The 17,811-nt window shown below is 47.2% G+C and overlaps 1 protein-coding gene across 1 annotated transcript; it reads right to left on the reverse strand.

The window, feature by feature from the left end:
* Nucleotides 1-3,156: 3,156 nt before the first annotated feature.
* Nucleotides 3,157-5,526, reverse strand: LOC119307109 (cell division cycle protein 48 homolog). Its single transcript, XM_037583208.1, has one exon. It carries the CDS (start codon nucleotides 5,524-5,526, stop codon nucleotides 3,157-3,159), a length of 2,370 nt encoding a protein of 789 aa, XP_037439105.1.
* Between the last annotated feature and the right edge of the window lie 12,285 nt (nucleotides 5,527-17,811).

A 17,811-nucleotide genomic window follows, 5' to 3' on the forward strand; every position in this document is an offset into this window, starting at 1 on the left:
CCTAGGGGCAGGGGTGCTTTTCCTTTTTTTCCTTTTTCTGTTTTTCTTTTATTTCTAAAATAAAAATACTTTTATAAATACAAGACTTGCTCCTAAATTAGTGTTATTAATTAAGTCACTGCCGCAAAAGGTTTGGCATTTAAATAAAATAGTTTAGAATTTTTATAATTTAAAAAGCATTTAAATTATTGTTTTGGCCCTGTTTAAATATTTTAGGGCATTTAAACGCTTTACAATACGTTGGTTTCTCCACCATAATTATTTATGGATTATTTTCCACACTATGAATATTTTAGTTTTCATGTTTGTGAAAATCTTTATTTCACTTATGATTTGAATTTGGATTCAAAGTGGAATGTGAAATGAGATATTGAGACAAGGATGATCAAGCACTGTTTAGCAAATGACTTAGCTTAATCATAGGGGTTTTACAGAGAGGGACTTAGATTCAGATAAGTAAAAACCTTGCACCTCTCCTTGTGTAGATTTAGATTGTTCTTTTTCAAAAGTCCTATAGATTGCATGACATTGTAATTAACCATTTCTATGTCCTTGAAAGAAAATCTGAAACTCGTGTTTTCAACCAACTTATTCTATGTTGTTCCTACATATATTTTTCTCCACTCCTTTTGCAGCTACATAGTTAGTAAGCGACAAAACAAACACCGAAAAAAGTGGAGCGCACATCCATAGCTCAAAAGACATCAGACAAAGACAAACACAACCCACAAGGCCCCGACTAATGCCCAAAAGGGGAAAATACAATATTCGACAAGGGGGGCCTGAATAGGCTAAAGCCCACATGCATGACATCTGCTGACTGAGACTTGATTAAACCTGACTGTCCTGAGTCCTAGCCACATCCATATTTTTATGCCATGTAGACTACCCACAAGCTTTTTTGGACTTTGTTTTTTTTAATCTAATCTAGCAACCTACAAGGCTCAATTTCAAAGTTGGTTGCCACACATTTGTGGGCTGTCCTTAAGCTTAATGACTTATGGTCATCTCCCGTGGTGTATAGGATTTTCCTTAATGGTGTGGATTATGGGGGCATGGTTCTAGGCGCACCTGCAAACGCGTATAGTTCTAAAAAATCTATTACAAATCATACATTTGTGAAACTTTTTTTCTGGCGAACATGGTTGAGTGTTCTACTCATGCATGAAGTTTCATGAAGAAATGGCTTTGGTGTTCTTCTAGGCAAAAGAATATAAAGTTGCAACTTTCAAAAAACTAGAGGAATAATTTTTATATATAACCAATTTTGTTTTCTCTCGCACAAAAAAATGGAAAGTCATTTATTCACGAAACTTTACACGTGGGTATGACACTAGACCATATCAGTTACAAAAAACTTTTACAATTGTTTAACTCTTTTTTGCTATTTTTAAATATATTTTAATGTGGGTATGCATAGACCCAGGTTCCATTGGATAGTTTTGCTGCCCTTAGGGGTACTTTCTTGCTTAGAGCATCTCCAACAGCGTGCAAAATGACCGCCGTGCCGTAAATTTGGCCTTTTTAGCACGCGCAAGCGGTAGAGTGGCTCCGGCGGACGCGCAATAAGCGCGCGCGGCGTATAGAGTTAGACGTGCGGTTCGAATCGCCATCGCACGCTGTGTATTTGGTGCGCCCACTTCCGCGCGCGGCACACTCGAGCGCTCGTGCCGTACTCTCTTCGTCGCGCCACCTTGCCCCGCACGCGCCGTCGCCGGCGAACTGTCCCGATGGACGTCCGTGCCGGCACCCCCCTCACCCCTTCCTACAGCCGCGACCACTCCGCCGCCGCCGCCGCAAACCCTAGCGCGGGGAGCTTTGGCTTCGCCCCCGCCGAAGTTCCTCCGAGCACTGGCATCGTGCGCGGCCTCTTCATGCCGCCGCGGATGACCTCGGTGGTGGGTGGCGTCACGCCGGCGCCCGCCGTACCATGTGCCCCCCTTTCGAAGCTCCCAAATGCGGCGGGGCTGAAGAATGCTTCACGTGATGAGGATGCGGCGCGCAACAATGAAGAGGAGGAGGAAGAATCATCTTCGGAGGAGTCGGATGAATCGGAGGAAGATGAGGATGAAGACGAGGACGAGGCTTGATTGTTGTGCCTTTCGTTTGTGTCATAAACTTGGTTTGCATTTTGAACTTGGTTGAATGATGTTGTGGGCATGAATTTGAACTTGTAGGCATGAACTTTTGGTCATCAACTTGTTTGTGATTTAAATTATATGCCATGTCTTTGTTTTGTGATGTGTGAAATTTATTTTGTGTCCAAAATGACATTGCGCCAGCTGCTCGCGCGCGCTGCATTCGCTGTATTTTAGCACGGCTGCTGGAGCCAGCGCTGTGCGCCACATCAAACCTGACGATGGGCGTGCCGCAAACCAGTTTTAAGCGCGCCGCGCGTTGCGCAGCTGTTGGAGACAACCTTTTTTGCACATTGTGGATATACACTAGCAAAGAACTTTGTGCAACTAAGACTTTTGGGATCCACAAGCACTGCAAGAAATAATTTCCTTCATTCTTTAAAATTCAATAAGAAAAGTTATCATGCAATTGTTTCGTGGCCGTTATATTAATCAGAAATTAATAAGGCCACTCTTTTCCTTGACTTATCTGTTCTAGACTGTCTGTACTCAATTAAGTAAAATATTCTTTTAGAGGAAAAAGTAAAATATTCAAGCGTATAAGTGTCAGAGAAACGAAAATAACAGAGGATCTTTCAAATCTTGTGCAGGAGCAGATGGGCGGTTCAGTTAACAGGAAAATAAGACGAAATCATGTACGCTTTCTTTGCCACAAGAAGGAGATTCTTTTCACGAACTGTATTTATATGATGTAAGTTCCTAGTTCTTACAAACGAAAATTATATACGTGAATGAAGGGAATCAACAATATAAAGTGATCAACAAAGAGGAAGCAGAATAAAAACAGAGTCTATAATAGTGTTCTAGTACTTTTCTACGTATTAATATTCAGTTAACGCTTAGGCTAGTTTTCAGAGTCTAGGAAAGCATAACAAGGAGCTTATTATTTCTATGATGTATGTAAATTCTTACAAACGAAAATTATATATACATGTAAAGAGTGATGGACGAGAGGAAACAGAACAAAAACATAGCCTATAATATTTTGGCACTTCATTTTCTAACAATGGTTACTAGATCACTTGTACAGATCATCTTCATCCTCATCAGCTGCCGCGGTGGTGTCGGCAGCAGCTTCTGCTGCCTGTGGCTGCGCCGGGAAGCGGAACTCCGTACCGAACCCCCTAGACTGCTGCAGCGTCTGCGCGAAGGCTTGGTACTTTCTGATGTCGGTGTCGCTCACGCTCCTTCTCGCGTACTTCATCGACTGCTCGAAGTGAGCCGCCTTTATCTCAGCCACCTCATCCTCTTCCTGCCCGCCGTCCACCTCCATGGTGTCTTTCCCCATCCTCTGCCTCTCCATGTCCTTTTCAATGTCTTCTCTGATCGCGTACTTGCATGCCCTCTGGCAGATTTCCGTGATGTCGGCACCGCTAAAGCCGGCGGTGAACCTTGCGAGAGCATCGAGGTCGACGTCCTTGGCCACGGGAGACTTCCTGAGGCAGGCCTTGAAGATCTGGTGCCGCGAGGCCTCGTCCGGCAAGGGGATGTAGATGAGCTGGTCCAGGCGGCCAGGACGGAGTAATGCCGAGTCAATAATGTCCGGCCTATTGGTGGCGCCGATGATGAAGACCGTCTTCTTGGCGTTCATGCCGTCCATCTCGGTGAGTAGCTGGTTCAGGACCCTGTCCGCCGCACCACCGGCGTCGCCCACTCTGCCGCCCCTTTGGGTTGCGATGGAGTCAAGCTCGTCAAAGAACAGCACGCACGGCGCAGACTGACGCGCCTTGTCAAAGATCTCGCGCACGTTGGCCTCGCTCTCACCGAACCACATGGTGAGCAGCTCTGGCCCTTTGATGCTGATGAAGTTGGCCTGGCACTCGTTGGCGATCGCCTTCGCCAGCAAGGTCTTGCCGCATCCTGGTGGCCCGTAGAAGAGGACGCCCTTGGACGGCGACATGCCGAACTTCTCGAATTTCTCTGGGTGCTCAACCGGGTACTGGACGGTCTCTTGCAGCTCCCTCTTGACGCCGTCGAGGCCGCCGATATCGTTCCAGCTGACGTTGGGCACCTCCACGACGGTCTCACGTAGCGCGGACGGGTTCGTGCCGACGAGAGTCGTCTTAAGGTGGTCATTGGTGACGGCCATGGAGTTCAAGATCTCGGCGTCGATGGTGTCGTCCTCTAAGTCGATCACGTCCATCTTCTCCCTGATGCACTGCAGCGCCGCCTCGGTGCAGAGCGCGGCCAAGTCGGTGCCGACGTAGCCGTGCGTATCCTTGGCAACCACCTCTAGGTTGACGTCCTCGTCCAGCTTCATGTTTTTGGTGTGGATGCGAAGCACTTCGAGACGCCCGACCTCGTCCGGCACGCCAATGTCGATCTCGCGATCGAACCTCCCGAAGCGCCTCAAGGCAGGGTCGATGCTATTGGGGCGATTCGTGGCGCCCATGACGATGACATGCGCGCGGGCCTTCATGCCATCCATCAGTGTCAGCAGCTGGGAGACGATGCGCCTCTCGACCTCGCCGTGAGTCTTCTCCCTGTTCGGAGCAATGGAGTCGATCTCGTCGATGAATATGATGGAGGGCGCGTTCTTCTTGGCTTCTTCGAAGGCCTTCCTCAGGTTGCTCTCGCTCTCTCCGGCCATCTTGGACATTATCTCCGGGTCGTTGATGAGGAAGAAGAAGGCCCCGGTCTCGTTGGCGACCGCGCGGGCGATCAGCGTCTTGCCCGACCCGGGAGGGCCGTAGAGGAGGATACCCTTGGGAGGCTTGACGCCAATGCTCTTGAAGATCTGCGGATGCCTGAGCGGCAGCTCGACGAGCTCCCTGATCAGAGTTAGCGGTTTCCCCATGCCACCCACGTCGTCGTAGCCGACGCCGTCGAGCCTCTCCTCGTCCTCCCGCTTGACCGGCTCGCCCTCGCAGAATATCTTCGTGTCGGGCGCCACGACGCAGTAGTCCACCGCGGGGTCGATCTCCATGACCTTGAACTCGACGCTCCGCATGCCGCCACGCACGAGGAAGAGGTCACCCTTGTGGACCGGGCGGTAGGCGTCCACGAAGTAGGGCTTGAGGTAGGCGTCGAAGAGGTTCCCCGCGATGCCCTCGACGGTGTCGTCCAAGGGGAGGATGTGCACGCGTCTGCCGAACTTGGCGTCGTGGCACAGGTGCACCGACACGACGTCGGCGATGCGCACTCGCAGGTTGGAGCGGGCCACCTTGTTGATCCTGAGCTTGTGCCTCTCGCAGGTGTCGTCGGGCAGTGCCATGCAGACCGTGTTGTGGCGGCGCTTGCCCTTGAGCAGCACGATGTCGCCTTTGAATATGGAGAGCTTCTCCATGGTGGCGGGGTGGAGGGTGCACACGGAGTTGTCGTCGTTGGTGGTGGCCTCCTCCACCACCAGCCGGTTCGCCGCCTTCTTCGACGCCGCCACGCTCGCCATCGCGTTCAACTCTCTTTGGTCAATTCGCTGCGTCTCTCGTGGATTACTACTCTCGTTGGATGTCGAGGGCTTCGTGTTGTGGTGAAGAGGGTACCTGGGGGTCAGCCCCCCTTTTGAAGGCCCGGCCTGAAGAAATCGACTCGGGTTGGAAGGCCCATACGTTCCGAGTCGAGATCGTTCGCCTCATACTCGTCCACGGACGTGCACGTGAGCGGCAGGGGTTTGCTCCATGGACACCGGTGAGCGCTGTGAGGAGGGAGTCGTGCTGTCCTACAACGGCAGGAGGTAGGAGAAAGGGTGGTACGGGGAGGAGGTCGGAAGAGCTCTCCCGCCGGGCTCGCCATCAGCCTTCACCCGTTGGGCTCATCCCCGGCGGCGACCGGAGCTTCTTCTTTTCTTTTCCCTCTGCCAAATTGATGCGAGCTCCATCCCCGCCTCAGTCCAGGATGGTGGCCACTGCAGCGTACGGCCGGAGGCGCCAGCAACCTCAGGCACCCGTCACTCGGCGGTGACAGAGACAGACGCTTATTCTTCCTCTCCCGCCGTCAACATTACGTGTGCTCATGTCCTTCATGTTCTCTCCCAATCCGTCTGTCTTTATTTTTCTGCCTAAATGCTACAGTAATTCACTTCTGAGCCCAGTCTCAGCTGCACCCCCCCCCCCTTATGAAAAAAATCAAAACAAATACTAGAAAAATTCAAAAAAATTAATTTTTTTGTATGTGGTAGATAATTTGATGCGTGAGGTACGCTTCAATTTTCAAACCATTTGGACATATGAGCAGCTCTCGGCAAAAAAGACAAATTTGGGGTCTGTAAAAATGCTTACTGTTTATGCATTGTACTGACCTGATTTGTCTTTTTTGCTGAGAGCTTCTCAGTAGTTCAAATGAGCTAAAAATTTGAGAGGACCTCACGTGATAAATTGTCTACCATGGAAAAAAGATTGGAATTTTTATAAAAAAAAATAAATTTTTTATGATTTTTTTCTGGACCGGTGCAGATGAGCCTGGGCGCCGAAAAAGCTATCTATATTTACGTGTTGTGGCAGTGGGAAGGTGGAGCCTGTCCGAGGGGTGAGATAGATGAAAGATGTTACTGAACTGGTTCCCGATCGGTTATCCCTCTTTTGATCCCCATTTCCAATTTCATTTCGCGCAGTTTGTGTTTGTTATACTCTTTTTTCTTCTTCTAAAGAAGTGTCTCATGTCAATACTGGATGAATGCTAAAAACTAAGAGCAACTCCAACGGGCCAATCCAAACGGACATCGTTTTTGTCCGTTTTTCGTCCGTTTGGATTGGCCAGACGGACATGCGCGTCCGTATGGGTCGGCTTGGCCGTCCAACAGGAGGCGATCCAAATGTGCTGACATGCAAAAAAAATGGTCACACGAAATAAACTTAAAATAGACATAATTAAACATAAGTGGCCGGTCAAACGCCGGCCAAAGTCCACTTAAACATAATTAAACATTAATTAAAACATTAAAAAAGTCTGCGCCCGCCTTCTGCCGCCTCGCACCCTGCCCTAGATGTCATCGGCCTTGCCCTTGCCCTTGGCGTTGACGCCGTCGTCGCCATCGGCGGTGAGGTCGATGAAGACGAGCAGGGCCTGCCTACCCGAACGCCGCCTGGTACGCTGCCAGGGCAGCCTCCTCCGGCGTCTGCTGGGACGGCGGCATTGCGGCTAGCCGCGCGTGCTCCTCCTCCTCCTCCTCGAGCTGGAGCGCCTCCGCATCGCGCTGGAGCATGGCCTCGTAGCGCATCTGCTGCTCGCCGTCGGCCTGCTCCTGGCGAAGCCAGTGCGCCTTCCAGCGCTCGAGGTGGGCGGCCTCCTGCTCTGGCGTCACGGCGAAGTGGACGGGGGGCGTGCTCACCCACTCGCGGTACTGGCCTGTCCATGAGTAGGCCTCCTCCGGCCAAGTGGGTGGAGGCGGGGAGCGCTTCCGCATCGGCTTTGGCTCCGGCTTGGGCTGGATGGGCGGCGACGGTGGCGGTGGCGGCATGAACAGCGGGGAGTGGACGGAGTCCCCCGCCGCCGACAGGGCGAGGGCTTGCTCCAGCCCATCCCAGGGCGCGTCCTCCTCGAGGCGGCTAGCCTCCAGCCCCTGATGCAGGGCCTCCTCGAGGGCGGCCTGGTACTCCGCCTCTGCCTCCTCATCCTCCGGCTGTACCTGCGGGGGCGGCGGTGGGAACGGCGATGGGACGGCGTCGACACCCAAGCATCGTTGCTCCTCGTGTTCGAGGGCGAACCAAGCCTCCCAATTAGGAGAGTCGGCGGCGTACTCGGACAGCCGATGCAGCTCCGGCCTGAGCTGCGCGCGGCGCCGGCGCATCTCGTCGTCTTGCGCCCAATGGCTCCGCGGAACCGCCGGCACCGGGATCCGCTGGGGATCCAAGTGCCAATGGTGCGGCAGCTTCACATCGGGGTAGGGGAGGGGCTGCCTGTACTCCCAGTGTTGGGGAACGTAGTAATTTCAAAAAAATTCCTACGTACACGCAAGATCATGGTGATGGCATAGCAACGAGAGGGGAGAGTGTTGTCCACGTACCCTCGTAGACCGTAAGCGGAAGCGTTATGACAACGCGGTTGATGTAGTCGTACGTCTTCACGATCCGACCGATCCAAGTACCGAACGTACGGCACCTCCAAGTTCAGCACATGTTCAGCTCGATGACGATCCCCGGACTCCGATCTAGCAAAGTGTCGGGGATGAGTTCCGTCAGCACGACAGCGTGGTGACGATGATGATGCTCTACCGGCGCAGGGCTTCGCCTAAACTCCGCGACGATATAACCGAGGTGGAATATGGTGGAGGGGGGCACCGCACACGGCTAAGGAACGATCCGTAGATCAACTTGTGTGTCATGGGGTGCCCCCTGCCCCCGTATATAAAGGAGCAAGGGAGGAGGAGGCCGGTCCTAGGAGGAGGGCGCGACAAGGGGAGTCCTACTCCCACCGGGAATAAGACTCCTTCTTTCCTAGTCCAACTAGGAGAAGGGGGAAAGGAGGGAAGTGGAGAAGGAAGGGAGAGGGGGGCCGCGCCCCAAACCCTTTGTCCAATTCGGACTGGGCTTGGGAGGGGCGCGCGCCACCTCCTGGCTCCTTCCCACTAAGGTCCATTAAGGCCCAATACTCTTCCCCGTACTCCCGTAACTCCCCGATACTATGAAAAATACCTGAATCACTCGGAACCTTTTCGAACTCCGAATATAGTCGTCCAATATATCGCTCTTTACGTCTCTACCATTTCGAGACTCTTCGTCATGTCCCCGATCTCATCCGGGACTCCGAACTCCTTCAGTACATCAAAACTCATAAACTCATAATATAACTGTCATTAAAACCTTAAGCGTGCGAACCCTACGGGTTCGAGAACTATGTAGACATGACCTAGAACTATTCTCGGTCAATAACCAATAGCGGAACCTGGATGCTCATATTGGTTCCTACATATTCTACGAAGATCTTTATCGGTCAAACCGCATAACAACATACTTTGTTCCCTTTGTCATCGGTATGTTACTTGCCCGAGATTTGATCGTCGGTATCCAATACCTAGTTCAATCTCGTTACCGGCAAGTCTCTTTACTCGTTACGTAATGCATCATTCTGTAACTAACTCATTAGCTACATTGCTTGCAAGGCTTATAGTGATGTGCATTACCGAGAGGGCCCAGAGATACCTCTCCGACAATCGGAGTGACAAAACCTAATCTCGAAATACGCCAACCCAACATGTACCTTCGGAGACACCTGTAGTACTCCTTTATAATCACCCAGTTACGTTGTGACGTTTGGTAGTACCCAAAGTGTTCCTCCGGTAAATGGGAGTTGCATAATCTCATAGTTACAGGAACATGTATAAGTCATGAAGAAAGCAATAGCAATATACTAAACGATCAAGTGCTAGGCTAACGGAATGGGTCAAGTCAATCACATCATTCTCCTAATGATGTGATCCCGTTAATCAAATGACAACTCATGTCTATGGTTAGGAAACTTAACCATCTTTGATTAACGAGCTAGTCAAGTAGAGGCATACTAGTGACACTATGTTTGTCTATGTATTCACACATGTATTTATGTTTCCGGATAATACAATTCTAGCATGAATAATAAACATTTATCATGAAATAAGAAAATAAATAATAACTTTATTATTGCCTCTAGAGCATATTTCCTTCAGTCTCCCACTTGCACTAGAGTCAATAATCTAGTTCACATCACCATGTGATTTAACACCAATATTCATATCTGTATATGATTAACACCCATAGTTCACATTGTCATGTGACCAACACCCAAAGGCTTTACTAGAGTCAATAATCTAGTTCACATCGCTATGTGATTAACACCCAAAGAGTACTAAGGTGTGATCATGTTTTGCTCGTGAGAGAAGCTTAGTCAACGGGCCTGTCACATTCAGAGCCGTATGTATTTTGCAAATATTCTATGTCTACAATGCTCTGCACGGAGCTACTCTAGCTGATTGCTCCCACTTTCAATATGTATCCAGATCGATACTTAGAGTCATCTGGATCAGTGCCAAAACTTGTATTGACGTAATCCTTTACGACGAACCTTTTGTCACCTCCATAATCGAGAAACATATCCTTATTCCACTAAGGATAATTTTGACCAATGTCCAGTGATCTACTCCTAGATCGCTATTGTACTCCCTTGCCAAATAAAGAGCAAGGTATACAATAGGTCTGGTACATAGCATAGCATACCTTATAGAACCTATGACTGAGGCATAGGGAATGACTTTTCATTCTCTTTCTATTTTCTGCCATGGTCGGGTCTTGAGTCTTACTCAACTTCACATATTTGCATCACAGGCAAGAACTCCTTCTTTGACTGTTCTATTTTGAACTATTTCAAATTTTATCAAGGTATGTACTCATTAAAAAATCTTATCAAGCGTCTTGATCTATCTATATAGATCTTGATGCTCAATGTGTAAGCAGCTTCACCGAGGTCTTTCATTGAAAAACTTTTATTCAAGTATCCCTTTATGCTATCCAGAAATTCTATATCATTTCTGATCAACAATATGTCATCTACATATAGTATCAAAAATGCTACAGATCTCCCACTCACTTTCTTGTAAATACAGGCTTCACCGCAAGTCTGTATAATACTATATGCTTTGATCAACTTATCAAAGCGTATATTCCAACTCTGAGATGCTTGCACCAGTTCATAGATGGATCGCTGGAGCTTGCACAATTTGTTAGCACCTTTAGGATTGACAAAACCTTCTGGTTGCATCATATACAACTCTTCTTTAAGAAAACCATTAAGGAATACAGTTTTGTTTATCCATTTGCCAGATTTCATAAAATGCGGCAATTGCTAACATGATTCAGACAGACTTAAGCATAGATACGAGTGAAAAACTCTCATCGTAGTCAACACCTTGAACTTGTCGAAAACCTTTTATGACAATTCTAGCTTTGTAGATAGTAACACTATCAGCGTACGTCTTCCTCTTGAAGATCCATTTAATCTCAATGTCTCGCCGATCATTGGGCAAGTCAATCAAAGTCCATACTTTGTTTTCATACATGGATCTTATCTCAGATCTCATGGCCTCAAGCCATTTTGCGGAATCTGGGCTCATCATCGCTTCCTCATAGTTCGTAGGTTCATCATGGTCTAGTAACATGACTTCCAGAATAGGATTACCGTACCACTCTGGTGCGGATCTTACTCTGGAAGACCTACGAGGTTTGGTAGCAACTTGATTTGAAGTTTCATGATCATCATCATTAACTTCCTCACTAATTGGTGTAGGAATCACTGGAACTGATTTCTGTGATGAACTACTTTCCAATAAGGGAGAAGGTACAATTACCTCATCAAGTTCTACTTTCCTCCCACTCACTTCTTTCGAGAGAAACTCCTTCTCTAGAAAGGATCCATTCTTAGCAACCAATGTTTTGCCTTCGGATCTATGATAGAAGGTGTACCCAACAATTTCCTTTGGGTATTCTATGAAGACGCACTTCTCCGATTTGGGTTCGAGCTTATCAGGTTGAAACTTTTTCACATAAGCATCGCAGCCCCAAACTTTTAAGAAACGACAATTTTGGTTTCTTACCAAACCACAGTTCATAAGGCGTCGTCTCAACGGATTTTGATGGTGCCCTATTTAAAGTGAATGCAACTGTCTCTAATGCATAACCCCAAAACGATAGTGGTAAACCGATAAGAGACATCATAGATCGCACCATATCTAGTAAAGTACGATTATGATGTTTGGACACACCATAATGTTGTGGTGTTCCAGGTGGCGTGAGCTGTGAAACTATTCCACATTGTTTTAATTGAAGACCAAACTCGTAACTCAAATATTCATCTCCACGATCAGATCGCGGAAACTTTATTTTCTTGTTACGATGATTTTCCACTTCACTCTGAAATTCTTTGAACCTTTCAACTATTTCAGACTTATGTTTCATCAAGTAGACATACCCATATCTGCTCAAATCATCTGTGAAGGTCAGAAAATAACGATACCCGCCACGAGCCTTGATACTCATTGGTCTGCATACATCAGTATGTATTATTTCCAACAAGTTTGTTGCTCGTTCCATTGTTCCGAAGAACGGAGTTTTAGTCATCTCGCCCAAAGGCACGGTTCGCAAGCATCAAATGATTCATAACCAAGTGATTCCGAAAATCCATCTTTATGGAGTTTCTTCATGCGCTTTACACCGATATGACCCAAACGGTGGTGCCACAAATAAGTTGCACTATCATTATTAACTTTGCATCTTTTGGCATCAATATTATGAATATGTGTATCACTACGATCGAGATCCAACAAACTATTTTCATTGGGTGTATGACCATTGAAGGTTTTATTCATGTAAACAGAACAACAATTATTCTCTGACTTTAAATGAATAACCGTATCGCAATAAACATGATCAAATCATATTCATGCTCAACGCAAACGCCAAATAACATTTATTTAGGTTCTACACAAATCTCAAAAGTGTAGGGAGAGTGTGATGATGATCATATCAATCTTGGAACTACTTCCAACACTCATCATCACTTCCCCTTCAACTAGTCTCAGTTTATTCTGTAACTCCTGTTTCGAGTTACTAACCTTAGCAACTGAACAAGTATCAAATACTCAGGGGCTACTATAAACACTAGTAAGGCACACATCAATAACCTGTATATCAAATATACCTTGTTCACTTTGCCATCCTTCTTATCCACCAAATATTCAGGGCATTTCCGCTTCCAGTGACCACTTTCTTTGCAGTGTAAGCACTCAGTTTCACGCTTTGGTCTAGCTTTGGTCTTCTTCATGGGAGTGAAAACTTGCTTGTCATTCTACTTGAAGTTCCCTTTCTTTCCCTTTGCCCTTCTCTTGAAACTAGTGGTCTTGTCAATCATCAACACTTTGATGTTTTTCTTTGATTTCTACCTTCGCCGATTTTTGCATCACGAAGAGCTTGGGAATTGTTTTCATCATCCCTTGCATATTATAGTTCATCACGAAGTTCTACTAACTTGGTGGTGGTGACTAGAGAATTCTGTCAATCACTATCTTATCTGGAAGATTAACTCCCACTTGATTCAAGCGATTGTAGTACCCAGACAATCTGAGCACATGCTCACTAGTTGAGCGATTCTCCTCCATCTTTTAGCTATAGAACTTGTTGGAGACTTCATATCTCTCAACTCAGGTATTTGCTTGAAATATTAACTTCAACTCCTGGAACATCTCATATGGTCCATGACATTCAAAACGTCTTTGAAGTCCCGATTCTAAGCCATAAAGCATGGTGCACAAAACTATTAAGTAGTCATCATATTGAGCTATCCAAACGTTCATAACGTCTGCATCTACTCCTGCAATAGGTCTGTCACCTAGCGGGGCATTAAGGACATAATTCTTCTATGCAGCAATGAGGACAAACCTCATATCACGGATCCAATCCGTATCATTGCTACTAACATCTTTCAACATAATTTTCTCTAGGAACATATCAAAAATAAACATAGGAAAGCAACAACGCAAGCTATTGATCTACAACATAATTTGCAAAATACTACCAGGACTAAGTTCATGATAAATTAAAGTTCAATTAATCATATTACTTAAGAACTCCCACTTAGACAGACATCTCTCGAGTCATCTAAGTGATCACGTGATCCAAATCAACTAAACCATAACCGATCATCACGTGAGATGGAGTAGTTTTCAATGGTGAACATCACTATGTTGATCATATCTACTATATGATTCACGCTCGACCTTTCGGTCTCCGTGTTCCGAGGCCATATCTGCATATGCTAGGCTCGTCAAGTTTAACCTGAGTATTCTGCGTGTGCAAAACTGGCTTGCGCCCGTTGTAGATGGACGTAGAGCTTATCACACCCGATCATCACGTGGTGTCTGGGCACGACAAACTTTGGCAACGGTGCATACTCAGGGAGAACACTTCTTGATAATTTTTAGTGAGAGATCATCTTAAAATGCTACCGTCAATCAAAGCAAGATAAGATGCATAAAGGATAAACATCACATGCAATCAATATAAGTGATATGATATGGCCATCATCATCTTGTGCTTGTGATCTCCATCTCCGAAGCACCGTCGTGATCACCATCGTCACCGGCACGGCACCTTGATCTCCATCGTAGCATCGTTGTCGTTTACGCCATCTATTGCTTCTACGACTATCGCTACCGCTTAGTGATAAAGTAAAGCAATTACAGGGCATTTGCATTTCATACAATAAAGCGACAACCATATGGCTCCTGCCAGTTGCCGATAACTTCGGTTACAAAACATGATCATCTCATACAATAAAATATAGCATCACGTCTTGACCATATCACATCACAACATGCCCTGCAAAAACAAGTTAGACGTCCTCTACTTTGTTGTTGCAAGTTTTACGTGGCTGCTACGGGCTTAGCAAGAACCGTTCTTACCTACGCATCAAAACCACAACGATAGTTCGTCAAGTTAGTGTTGTTTTAACCTTCGCAAGGACCGGGCGTAACCACACTCGATTCAGCTAAAGTGAGAGAGACAGACACCCGCCAGCCACCTTTAAGCACAAGTGCTCGTAACGGTGAAACCAGTCTCGCGTAAGCGTACGCGTAATGTCGGTCCGGGCCGCTTCATCTCACAATACCGCCGAACCAAAGTATGACATGCTGGTAAGCAGTATGACTTGTATCGCCCACAACTCACTTGTGTTCTACTCGTGCATATGACATCTACGCATAAAACCTGGCTCGGATGCCACTGTTGGGGAACATAGTAATTTCAAAAAAATACCTACGTACACGCATGATCATGGTGATGGCATAGCAACGAGAGGGGAGAGTGTTGTCCACGTACCCTCGTAGACCGTAAGCGGAAGCGTTATGACAACGCGGTTGATGTAGTCGTACGTCTTCACGATCCGACCGATCCAAGTACCGAACGTACGGCACCTTCGAGTTCAGCACACGTTCAGCTCGATGACGATCCCCGGACTCCGATCCAGCAAAGTGTCGGGGATGAGTTCCATCAGCACGACGGTGTGGTGACGATGATGATGCTCTACCGGCACAGGGCTTCGCCTAAACTCCGCGACGATATAACCGAGATGGAATATGGTGGAGGGGGGCACCGCACATGGCTAAGAAACGATCCGTAGATCAACTTGTGTGTCATGGGGTGCCCCCCTGCCCCCGTATATAAAGGAGCAAGGGAGGAGGAGGCCGGCCCTAGGAGGAGGGCGCGCCAAGGGGAGTCCTACTCCCACCGGGAGTAGGACTCCTTCTTTCCTAGTCAAACTAGGAGAAGGGGGGAAAGGAAGGAAGTGGAGAAGGAAGGGAGAGGGGGGCCGCGCCCCAAACGCTTTGTCCAATTCAGACTGGGCTTGGGAGGGGCGCGCGCCACCTCCTGGCTCCTTCCCACTAAGGCCCATTAAGGCCCAATACTCTTCCCCGTACTCCCGTAACTCCCCGGTACTATGAAAAATACCCGAATCACTCGGAACCTTTCCGAACTCCGAATATAGTCGTCCAATATATCGCTCTTTACGTCTCGACCATTTCGAGACTCTTCGTCATGTCCCCGATCTCATCTGGGACTCCGAACTCCTTCGGTACATCAAAACTCATAAACTCATAATATAACTGTCATCGAAACCTTAAGCGTGCGGACCCTATGGGTTCAAGAACTATCTAGACATGACCTAGAACTATTCTCGGTCAATAACCAATAGCGGAACCTGGATGCTCATATTGGTTCCTACATATTCTACGAAGATCTTTATCGGTCAAACCGCATAACAACATACTTTGTTCCCTTTGTCATCGGTATGTTACTTGCCTGAGATTTGATCGTCGGTATCCAATACCTAGTTCAATCTCGTTACCGGCAAGTCTCTTTACTCGTTACGTAATGCATCATTCCGTAACTAACTCATTAGCTACATTGCTTGCAAGGCTTATAGTCATGTACATTACCGAGAGGGCCCAGAGATACCTCTCCGACAATCGGAGTGACAAAACCTAATCTCGAAATACGCCAACTCAACATGTACCTTCGGAGACACCTGTAGTACTCCTTTATAATCACCCAGTTACGTTGTGACGTTTGGTAGTACCCAAAGTGTTCCTCCGGTAAACGAGAGTTGCATAATCTCATAGTTACAGGAACATGTATAAGTCATGAAGAAAGCAATAGCAATATACTAAACGATCAAGTGCTAGGCTAACGGAATGGGTCAAGTTAATCACATCATTCTCCTAATGATGTGATCCCGTTAATCAAATGACAACTCATGTCTATGGTTAGGAAACTTAACCATCTTTGATTAACGAGCTAGTCAAGTAGAGGCATACTAGTGACACTATGTTTGTCTATGTATTCACACATGTATTATGTTTCCGGTTAATACAATTTTAGCATGAATAATAAACATTTATCATGAAATAAGGAAATAAATAATAACTTTATTATTGCCTCTAGGGCATATTTCCTTCACCTAGTGCCACCGTGCTTGGTGCACCGGGATGTGCAGGCACCGGCGTTCAGGGCAGAAACGCGCCGGCGGTGGAGAGGGAGGGGGAGCACGGGAGGACGAGGCGTCGGGAGTGCCCTTGCTCTTGCCCTTGCCATTGTTGCCGAAGATGCCCATGGCGTCCTAGGATTTCCTGTCGCCGGCGAGGAAGCAAGCAAGTGGTGGGGGGCCAGATGTGGACGGGAGAAGTGGATGAGGCTGGCCCCCCGCCGCACGCGTGCTTAAAAAAGGACGTTTCCTGAGGCTGACAAGTGGGCCCGCTGTCGGTGATCGTCATAAATAAGACGACCGGTGGCGGTTGTGTGGCCTACAGGTGGGGACACGGCGGACGACGAGAAGACACGCGGCGCGTCTTCTTTGCGTCCGCGCCGACGCATTCCAGGCGCAATTTTGGGCCAGAAGTGGGTCCGCGCGGACGCCAGACGAACGCGATTTGCGTTTGCGTCGCCGCGTTGGGCCTCCATTTTTGTCCGCGCCGACCCAAACGGACGCAGGCAGACAAAATGGATCGCCCCATTAAAGTTGCTCTGATTAATTATTTTCGTAACCACATTAAAAAAATTAGTTTGTTGTTTTGATGCCGTGTTTGTTTGCCAATGTTGATTCTGCAGGTTGGATCGTCATTTGTGAGTGCATTCTTAGTATTTGGCGGCTCAGTCTATTTACCCTTCATTTGCTTTTGTTTGTAAGAAGGAAGATTCGACGAGGGATATCTACACTTCTGCCATAGATCGGAAGGGAGATTAGAGGAATTGGCTCGTTTAGTTCTGACTGTGACTGGTACATGTCACTTGTGGTGGATTGCTTTCTGTAGTGTATGTTGGGATTCTGCCAACAATCCAGCACGCAACCATATGTTGTTCCCCTACAACTTAGCTTATCATCAACTTAATTTATTCATTCCTATTCATTTAGCTCGTCATTATCATTTATCCACATCTGAAACTAGCCTTTAGTATTTAGATTCAGAGGGCACTTAGCATTGAAACTGCATGCGCACTTGTTTCTTCAGTATTCACTCCTATTATATACCTATCTTCCTCGCCCTTTCTATTACCCAATTTCATACTAAGAATCTCTCAAGTCGCGTTTATATACACTTGCTCATTTGCTTGTGTGTTAGTTCATTCTTCAATCAATCTTCAGATTAATTGAAGAAATTTATATTGTTCGTATTTATCTAGTGCCATCCGTAATTGGTTTTAGAGTATTGACGATAAAC

This window comes from Triticum dicoccoides, chromosome 1B, assembly GCF_002162155.2.
Source record: "Triticum dicoccoides isolate Atlit2015 ecotype Zavitan chromosome 1B, WEW_v2.0, whole genome shotgun sequence".
Classification (NCBI taxonomy): Eukaryota; Viridiplantae; Streptophyta; class Magnoliopsida; order Poales; family Poaceae; genus Triticum; species Triticum dicoccoides.